General features: G+C 41.2%; 2 protein-coding genes across 2 annotated transcripts in view; both read left to right on the forward strand.

Moving 5' to 3' along the window:
• Positions 1 to 10,540, forward strand: part of Gp210 (nucleoporin 210) — a 268,597-nt gene that overhangs the window by 224,594 nt on the left and 33,463 nt on the right. The gene's annotated exons all lie outside the window — the stretch shown is intronic.
• On the forward strand, positions 1,638 to 6,900 carry LOC138912204 (uncharacterized). Its single transcript, XM_070212074.1, has 4 exons — positions 1,638 to 2,571; positions 2,786 to 3,151; positions 3,755 to 4,799; positions 5,106 to 6,900. The coding sequence occupies exons 1-4, from the start codon at positions 1,638 to 1,640 to the stop codon at positions 6,898 to 6,900; spliced, it is 4,140 nt and encodes a 1,379-aa protein (XP_070068175.1).

Genomic DNA, 10,540 nt, shown 5'->3' on the forward strand with positions numbered 1-10,540 from the left:
AATAACTTTTAAACGTGACTTTTTACAGTAATGTGTTATATACCAAAATTTAAGGAATCTCAGGGGCTATACAGTTTAAAGTTTTAAAGAAAATCGTTAGAGCCGTTTTTGAGAAAAATAAAAAAAAGCTAAAAAAAAAGTTTGAAAAAATTGTCTTTTGCTCATATCTTTTTAACTATTACATTTACACAAATTGCATATAGAAGGCGTTTATAGCATTTAAAAATACCTTTCAAACGAGATGCAGCACAAGTCTGTAGCTTTAGTAGTATAGTAGTTACGGTTTTCCGAATTTTAGCTATTTATAGCTGTTTTCCCGCCAAACTAGCGAGTTTTTCCAAAAGTGGTAGAACAAAAGTTTTTTATATCGATGTGATGAACGTCATATCAAATTTCCAAAACTTCAAAAACATGTTTTGGACAAACTGACAAACTGACAAACAGAATCAAATTTTCATTTTGGGAAGACGAAGAAAATCTTATTTTGGCTATAACTTTTGAACGGAGCGTCGGATTTTATCATATAACCCCTCATTCGACGGGTATTTTCAATAGGAACACAACTAAAACATTGCGAGGGGGCATTTATCCCCACCGGCCCCAACAGCTCCAAATTTCGAAATTTTCACTTTTTCACTTTCACCGCTCTCTCTCCCAAGCCAATTGATTTTCTTAAAGTCTTGGTATGCAATCCTTTAAGTTTTTGCAATACCTTTTGATTGGTGCATTACTCATTACGATCGGACTATCACAGCAGATTTTCAATTTTGCGGCTATGTAATAGTAGTCGCCTTCGCACACTCTCCTGGTGCGCTTCGTCACTACATGGACTGCCGTCCATAGTGATAATGCAAGTCGCTAAACTAGCGAGTTTTTCCAAAAGTGGAAACAGTATTGTCGGGAGCAGCCGCAGAAATCAATTTAAAATCATTTAAAAACCCATTTATTGTTTGCCATTTGGTCAGCATCACTGACAACAACAATGTAAACCAAAGTTTATCTATTTTGCATAAGACAAGCCGAGATAAGCGACTGCGCTCGCTGCTCTCTCGGACCTACGCACTCTCATCCTTTACATTCGCTTTTGATCGCTGGTACGAAGCAGTTCGTTCGCTCTCGCTACCACAATAAACGCATTTAAAATCGAACAAATTCTCGGCTTTTTCTTTTGGCACCGTTCTGACACACGCATAATTCTCTTTCGTTAAAATATTCGCAAAAAAGGTGGCATAAATTAATGCCTCCTCTAAACATTGGTGACCCCGACGTGATCGTGAACGTGTGTCAAAGTTAAGCAATTATTAAATATCGTTTTAATAATTCTACGCGCCCTTTGCATGTGTCGCTGCAGGGCACAAACACACAAACTCTTTTCGCATCGCTTTGCACGGTATTCGCATATACCGACATACATACATTGTACAGTTAGAATCGGCTGCTGTACAGTCTAAACTTTTTGCATAACGGAAAGTGTTACACAACTTCGCTCGCCAGGCAAAGGTCGTTGCCCGTTGTTTTCGGCTCCGTCCTTACCCTCAAATTCGTTCTTTGGTTTTTTCGCTGGCACAAGTGCAGGTGCAGCGAAATTTCGTGCGGTGACTTTCGTATACCCTATAAGCGGAAAGTAAAAATTAAAAATGCCAGCCAAACATACGAAAAAGCCTGAGCTCGCGCCTCACGCACCAAACGGTGAGGAGTTTTATCGGGCAAAGGCAGATTCTCTGGTACGCCAGCTGGCGGCCTTAAATTTATTTTTGACAGAGGATCAGTTGGCCAAGTTCGACGAAAGTGAGTTGCAGGTGCGGCTGGATTTAATCGAGCGCATGTACTCTGACTTCGACAGCTCTCAGCTTAACCTCGAACAGCTTGTAATTGAGGAGCTGGAGTCAGATGCGCGCTTAACCTTTACCACGGCATATTGTGAGACGAAAGGAAAAATCTGCCGCCATCTCAATAGTGAGAAGAGAAAGTCGTTGGCAAATTCAACTGAGTTGCATGGCATCCTCGGTGGACACGCAGCCGCCTTCAAGTGCAATTCGCGGCCCACCAGGCTACCGGAATTTCAACTTCCGCGATTTGGCGGAGCATACATCGATTGGCCGGATTTCTACGCCATGTTCAACACCGTAGTGGGAAAGAACGAAGATCTAACAAAGGTGGAAAAATTTCAGCATCTTCGCGCATGTTTGGACGGCATTGCACTGGACGCAATTCGCTCGCTGGAGCCTACGGAAAATAATTACGACAGGGCTTTGGAATTGTTAACGTCGAGATTTGATAATAAATTATTGCACTTTCAGGCACATGTTCGATCTTTATTCAAGCTCCCAGGGGTGGAAAAGGGATCCGCAAGTAGTCTGCGGCAGCTAAGCGACAAGGCAAATTCTCATTTGCGCGCCCTGGCTACTATGGCCTCTACGCAGGAGATCTATGACGGCCTCTTAATTCATCTCATCGCTTCGAAACTGGACATTCAGAACCAGGAGAGGTGGGAAGAAGGATTACCTTCCAAGGAGCTGCCAAGTTGGGATAAATTCTCATCGTTTCTCATCGTTTTTGGAATACGCTATGGTAAACCAAGCACCTAGCAAACAGGTTGGAAAAGTAGCTAACACATTTGGTCGTAGCACCCTCGTTGCTTTATCATCAGCTATGCCATCATGTACCCTGTGCGAGTCTAGGGAACATTATTTGACAAAATGCCCACAGTTCTTAGGTTTGAACCCCAATCAGCGGTATAGAGAGTCAAAAAGGCTACATCTTTGTCTCAACTGCCTACGAAAAGGGCACAGCCTACAGCAATGCAAGTCTGGCAACTGTAGACACTGCCACCAGAGGCATCATAGTCTTCTTCATTTGGAAACAAATCCCGTTGCAACCCTGTCCCAGCCTGTTCCAGAAATACTTCCGCAAGGATCATCTCACGTCTCTGTAGCCTTGTCCAATACACCGCCTTTAGCTTCATCGTCAACTAGACCCGAATACGTCTTCCTTGCTACCGCCATAGTCTACGTAAAAAATCGCTCTGGCGTGTTCGTGCCATGCAGGGCCCTGCTCGATTCGGCTTCTCAAATCAACTTCGTCACATCTCGTTTCGCCAATCAGCTTCAGCTCAAGATCCATCGTTCATTCATCTCCATATCAGGAATCGGTGAGTCCTCGCTCGCTTCGGATAAATCGGTTCATATTTTCGCCCAGTCGAGTAACGCAAAGTATAGCACTTCGCTCTCTGCTGCTGTCACCCAGTCAATCACCGATTACCACCCGCATTTCGATCTCAACGCGTCTGAATGGAAAATACCGGAAAATCTCGAGCTCGCCGACCCGCTCTTCTACAAAAGTCAACGCATCGACTTGCTTCTTGGAGCAAGCATATTCTTCGAGCTGCTTTGTATTGGACAAATTCGATTAGGCAGCAATTTACCCACTCTGCAGAAAACCAGACTTGGCTGGATCGTCTCAGGGTGTCTAACAGTAGGACCTTCCGTTCGCTCATCTTTAGTTTCCTTATCTCAAGAGGCCAGAACTCATTCGGAGTCGGAGTCGATCTCTGAGATACTAAAGAGATTTTGGGAAATCGACAATTGCGCAGATTCTACAAAAACCATTTCGAAAGAAGAAGCTCTATGCGAGCAGCTATTTCAGCAGGAATACACTCGGCTTGAATCTGGCCAATATTCGGTACTACTTCCTGCCAAAACTAGTTTCGATGCTCTAGGAGATTCATATGATCGTGCACTTCTTCGTTTTAAAGCACTCGAGACCAAATTAGCTAGAAATTTAGAGCTGAAGTCGCAGTATAAAGCCTTTATAGAGGAGTACCTGAACCTTGGCCACATGTCTCTAACAACTAAAAATGCTGCAGCTTATCAGTATTACCTACCCCACCACTGCGTCCAAAAATTAGAAAGTACAACAACAAAGCTGCGAGTTGTTTTCGACGGCTCAGCGAAGTCCACTTCGGGATATTCGTTGAACGATTTGTTGTACGCTGGTCCTTCCATTCAGCCAAAAATCTTCACTACCCTGCTTCGTTTTCGATTTTTCAAGGTTGCTTTGTGTGGGGATATTTGCAAAATGTATCGCTGCGTTCGGGTTACGCATCCCCATCAGTTTCTGCAATGTATTTTATGGCGCGATCGGCCAGAAGACGAGGTTCAAGTTTACTCGCTTGACACCGTAACCTATGGCACGAAGCCTGCTGCTTTTTTGGCAATTCGTGCAATGCAGCAGCTATCCTACGATGAAGAAGCGGAATTTCCAGTAGCAGCTAAAATCATACGCACAAACTTCTACGTGGATGATCTAATCGCAGGAGGAGACACCATTGAGGAAGTCGTTGAAATTCGTCAACAAATCAAGGCGCTCCTGGAAAGAGGACATTTTCCAATTCGCAAATGGTGTTCCAATGAACCTGCGGCGCTAAAAGGAGTGGATGACTCGGATCGGGAGAAAACTTTAAAGTTCCACGACGGAACCGACGTTACAAAAGCGTTAGGTTTATCTTGGGACACGCTATCGGATAGCTTGCTTTTCAGCTTCTCAAACGAATGGACAGAAAAACCCGCAACCAAGCGCAGCATCCTGTCGGCTATCGCTAAGTTTTACGATCCCCTTGGACTAATAGCCCCAATCATAACCAAACTTAAAATTTTCATGCAGGTCTTATGGAAGGATAAGCTCGACTGGGATGAATCCCTGCCTCAATCTTTACATGCCGCTTGGTTGGAGCACATGTCGCAGATCGCCACAGTTGCTTGCTTGAAGTTTCCACGCTTTGTTCTACAGCATAACTCATCGTGCGAAATACATGGATTTTGCGATGCAAGCATGGCAGCTTACGGAGCTTGCATTTATGTTCGATCAGAGAACCAAGGTATCGTTTCGTCGAACCTACTTTGCTCAAAATCAAGAGTCGCACCCTTGAAGACCCTCACGATTCCGAAGCTAGAGTTATCTGCCGCTCTTTTACTCTCCGAGCTTGTCTCTCAAGTGGCACAAATTGCACCTCGATCTTGCACTTTTCATTGTTGGTCAGATTCGACAATAGTTTTGTCTTGGATCCGACAACCTCCATCAGATTTTAACATTTTCGTTTCGAACAGGATTTCGCAGATACAGGAGAGAACTAAGGGAATGACTTGGAGGCACGTACCGTCACGGCAGAATCCGGCGGACATCTTATCTCGAGGATGTACCCCTATTGAGCTGGTGGGATCAAAACTTTGGAGTGAAGGACCGCAGTTCTTACTCACTGATTCTTCTACATGGCCCCCTCACTCGCCCCCTGTCATGGAACTTCCTGAGCGTAGACGCAGCGCATTGGTGCTGTCACAGGAAATGGACATCTCACACAGTTGCAAGTTTGGAAACTCGTTTGGGAGAATGCAGAGAGTCTTCGCATACGTATATCGGTTCCTTCAAAGGGTCAGCAAGGATCGAGTACGGCATAAAGGAGAGCTTACAGTCGAGGAAATCAAAGGTGGGACTCATATACTCATTAAAGGGATTCAGCGCGTGCACTTTGCCGAGGACCACAAGGCACTAACCTTGAAGATGAAGCTGTCGCCGAGGAGCAAACTTCTGTCCTTAAACCCATTTATAGATGCAGGAGGTCTAATGCGCGTCGGCGGACGACTTCAAAATTCGCAGCTGGACTTCGATGCCAAGCACCCTATGATTCTTCCCAAGTCTCATCATATAACCTCAGCTATCATTGATCATTTTCATCGCAAGTTCCTTCATGCAGGAGCACAGAGCTTGTTAGCCGCTTTACGACAGAGATTCTGGCCCATTGGAGGGCGAAAAACGGTTTCTGCTGTCATCAACAAGTGCATTCAATGTTTCAGATTAAAGCCCAAGCTAGTCGAACACATCATGGCGCCGCTCCCGGAGGACCGAGTGCAGCCGAACCGCCCATTCGCCATCTCTGGAGTGGACTTTTGTGGCCCCTTTTATTCGAAGTCAGAGGTCAGAAACAGGCCCCCTACGAAGTGCTACATAGCCATATTCGTTTGCTTCGTCAGCAAGGCTACACACTTGGAAGTTGTCGAAGACCTTTCAACGCAATCGTTCATAGCAGCCCTGAAGCGATTTGTAAGCCTGAGGGGAAAGCCTCAAACGATTTGGTCAGACAACGCAACGAACTTCGTGGGAGCCAAAAACGAGCTAACTGAGCTTCGGCAGCTGTTTCTGAGCGATCCTCAAAACATTGAGCTATGGAATTCCCTTACGTCGATGGAGATCCGTTGGAATTTCATCCCACCTCGTTCCCCGCACTTCGGTGGCCTGTGGGAAGCCGCGGTCAAATCCGCAAAATATCATTTCGTCCGTGTTGTTGGAAAATCAATTCTCACATTTCATGAACTGCGCACTTTAGTTTGTGAAATTTCCGCAATTTTAAACTCACGACCGCTTTGTCCCATTTCAGAAAACCCAGATGACATTAGTGCTCTTACTCCTGCACACTTTCTCATTGGATCTACATTCACCGCAATGGATGAGCCTGATGTCACCCATCTGAACATCGATCGCTTGAGCCGGTGGCAGCGCGTATGCCAAATGCAGCAAACCTTCTGGCGCAAATGGAGCTCCGACTACCTTTCGCTGCTGCAGGAGCGGACCAAATGGCGCCTTCCTGTGAGCAACGTACCGGCAGGCAGCATGGTCCTCATCAAGGAGGACAACATACCCCCTTTGCGGTGGCGCCTCGGCAGAGTTGAGAGCACCGTCACCGGAGAGGATGGCGTCGAACGAGTTGCAGTCATCCGAACCGACTCTGGACTGTGCAAGCGGGCAATGAGGAAGCTTGCGGTACTGCCCCTAGAAACCACTTCACTTGGAAGCATGACTCTTCCAACGGGGGGAGCATGTCGGGAGCAGCCGCAGAAATCAATTTAAAATCATTTAAAAACCCATTTATTGTTTGCCATTTGGTCAGCATCACTGACAACAACAATGTAAACCAAAGTTTATCTATTTTGCATAAGACAAGCCGAGATAAGCGACTGCGCTCGCTGCTCTCTCGGACCTACGCACTCTCATCCTTTACATTCGCTTTTGATCGCTGGTACGAAGCAGTTCGTTCGCTCTCGCTACCACAATAAACGCATTTAAAATCGAACAAATTCTCGGCTTTTTCTTTTGGCACCGTTCTGACACACGCATAATTCTCTTTCGTTAAAATATTCGCAAAAAAGGTGGCATAAATTAATGCCTCCTCTAAACAAGTATTTAACACCTTATAAAATTTCCAGGACTTTAAAACCATGTTTTGGGACACACAGACAAACTGTCAAACAGAATTAAATTTTCATTTTGGGAAGAAGAAGAAAATCTTTTGGCTATAACTTGTGAACGGATAACTTTCACCGCTCTCTCTCCAAGCCAATTTATTTTATTAAAGTCTTGGTATGCAATCCTTTAAGTTTTAGCAATACCTTTAATTTGGTGTATTACTCATCACGATCGGACTATCACAGCAGATTTTCAATTTTGCGGCTATATAATAGTAGTCGCCTTCGCACACTCTCCTTGTGCGCTTCGTCACTACATGGACTGCCGTCCATAGTGATACTTAATATAAATATTAATAATTATATTTTTATCTTTATACCCTTGCAGAGGGTATTATGATTTCAGTCAGAAGTTTGCAACGCAGTGAAGGAGACGTTTTCGACCCCATAAAGTATATATATTCCGTCTGGCCGTCTGTCTGTCCGTTTCTACGCAAACTAGTCTCTCAGTTTTAAAGCTATCGCACAGTGGGGCTCCTAGAACAAAAAGCCTGCCAAAATGTTTTTTTTTTTTTTAAGATTTTCCAAAATGTTGAAATGCAACTTTAAAAACAATTGAATTCTCTATACAAATCAAAAGGAAAGAGTGATCTGTGATGAATGGTTCTCCCACTACAGATTTTTAAAGTTTATTTTTCGAAATATAATTTTAGCCAACAAAAAAAAAAGGTATTTTTACACATCTTTGAAATTTTTCTGAAAGCGCCCAAGGGCTTAGGTTGTATATGTAACGATTGAAATTTTAAGAGCAACCAATTCTTAAAATATTTAAAAAAAAATAAAAATTTTAGATACATAATTACTATTTTTTTTTAATTTTTTAAAAGTGGTCCAAAAAAATTGTGGTCAGAAGAGGCACAAAAGGGCAGGCTAATTTTTTCAGAAAATGTAGTTAAATATCTAAACTTTTTTTTTAAAAAAGAATTAAAGGGGGATCTAGGGTGTAACACTACTTTACGTCCAAGAATATCCAAAAAAACCCAATTTTTTTGGGCTGCCCTTTTGTGCCTCTTCTGAGAAAACCGCGGTTAAAGTTAGCAAGAAATTTACGTAATTTGAATAGTTGCCAGCCCTGGGTTCTCCGCGCGCACTTACAGCATGAATCCCTAGTTGTATTACTAGTCAGCTGTTTCCAATTACTTTTGTTTTTCTTTCGCGGCAAGCTGTCCAATTATTTTGTATTATCAAATTTAAATCCAATTATAATGGAAAGTGAAGCCGGAGGTATTTATATTGTGTTCGTGGCTTTAAATATATTCTTACTAATGTGCTGTATTCGTGTTTTAGAGCTATTGTGATGTTTTAGAAGTGGATGGATACGCTTTTTTGAATGTCTTTTACATGTATCTTATAAATTACCCATTAAAAAATGGCAAGCAAGGTCGGTCGAGGACAAAGATACTGTTGACAATAATAAAACCCGTATTCAAAACGAATTTAAAACTAACTGGGCTTACTAGTCGATATTCCGAAGCCTGGATTTGGAAGTTCGAATGATGGTAATACTGCTCGGAGATTTTTTAAAAATGCTGAGAATTCTGCAGAAATTACACACTTAGATGTGGATTTAATAAAAGAAATGCACACCATTTTGATCGTAGTTTCATCCAATGAAGAAATTGAAATAGAAAAATTGAGAGAATTCGCTATAAAACGGCTAGACATTTTGTGAAGCTATATCCGTGGTATAATATGCCTCCAACAAATTTTTCATTCATGATCCGGAAATAATAAGCCACGCTTTGCTACCTATTGGCCAATTAACTGAGGAAGCACAGGAAGCTCGAAACAAGGATTTTAAGCATTTCCGAGAACACAATTCCAGAAAAGCTAGTCGCGAAAAATCAAACCAGGATGTTTTCAATAGAATGCGTGTAAACTCGGATCCTATTATTTCCAGTTATTTCAAAACTCCTCAAAAACTCAAAAATGCCAGAGTTGGCTTTAGCTCTTATAAAAAGTCTTCCCTGTCCTAAAAATAAATATTCGACGATTTTTGACTGCTCTGACAGTAGCGATGAAGATGAATATGAATAAAAAATTGAAATTATAATTTAAATTTGTTTTATTTTGTTGAAAATATAAATACAAACGGAATATGTTATCGAAATATAATCAAAAACGTGATTTATACCCATTTTTTTTAAATTATGCAATATTTTCTTGACAGAAATTACAAGAATAAGAATTAAGAAATTTCAAACCAATTTAAAAAAAATCTAAACATTGACGTAAATTGATAAATAATGACTTAATCCAAATTTACATAAAAAATATGAAATAGAACCGATATATTCCCTTTTGTACTAAGCGTTTATATGGCAGCTATAAGTTATAGTTGACCGATTTGAATAATTTTTTTTTTTTAAAATCAAGTTAAATTAAAAAAAAATATTGGGAAACTTAGCACCCTATAACTAATTTATTTATATTTTTTTTTTAAAAAAACAATTTTTATTTTCTTACAAATTTTCTACAACAAAAAAATTGCACTAAAAAAATTCACCTTATGATGTTTTTTTACATATTTAATTGCCTTTAAGAATGCCTCATCAAAAGATATTCGCTATAGGGCTCCGCTGATTTAAGGCAGACTTTTGGCTTTTTCGCCCCACTGTGTATCGGCTTGAAACTTTCCCAAAAGTCTTCTTTCTATTGCAGGTAGTATATAAGTCGGAACCGACCGGATCGGACAACTATATCTTATAGCTCCCTTTTTTTCGCTTCCCTGGCCTCTAAAACCCATGGGTCGGGCTATGTGCCTTGCATTTTGGCACAGTGAGAGTCCTTTAAAACGCCGTAAAAGGATCCGAATGGTAAAAACAACTTCTGGACACATATTTCCTAATATTAGCATATGATTGACCCTGATCCAGCCCTTAAAATATTATTTTTCGTACAGATATGGGTATTGGCATTTAACATACTTTTATATAACCGTTTTTCGTTAAAATTAAGTTATTTTAACGATTTAAGGATACAAATTTAACATTATGCCATCTAGACAACTAAGCCAAAGCGGACTTAGCAAAAAAAATAAGTCAAATCGGTTAAGTTTTAGCGAAATAGTAAAATACAACACAAGTGTGCCAAGAATTTTGTTCGGGCAGAATAGGCTCATTTTTTCGTTTTTGAGTTTTAAAAAATTAGTCTTAAGAGATATAAATATGAAACCAAATTATTTAAACAGTAAAATGAGGCCTTTATATAAACAAATTTTGTTTAATTTTTTTATTCATATATTA

Source organism: Drosophila takahashii, chromosome 2R, assembly GCF_030179915.1.
Source record: "Drosophila takahashii strain IR98-3 E-12201 chromosome 2R, DtakHiC1v2, whole genome shotgun sequence".
In the NCBI taxonomy this organism is placed as follows: domain Eukaryota; kingdom Metazoa; phylum Arthropoda; class Insecta; order Diptera; family Drosophilidae; genus Drosophila; species Drosophila takahashii.

Bases quoted from the DNA above. Each gene is read 5' to 3' on its own strand.
- LOC138912204 (XM_070212074.1), top strand. From the start codon at position 1,638: ATGCCAGCCAAACATACGAAAAAGCCTGAGCTCGCGCCTCACGCACCA. The intron at 2,572-2,785 runs GTAAACCAAGCA...GCCTACGAAAAG, and splicing joins CGTTTTTGGAATACGCTATG to GGCACAGCCTACAGCAATGC. The intron at 3,152-3,754 runs GTGAGTCCTCGC...TTCGTTTTAAAG, and splicing joins CATCTCCATATCAGGAATCG to CACTCGAGACCAAATTAGCT.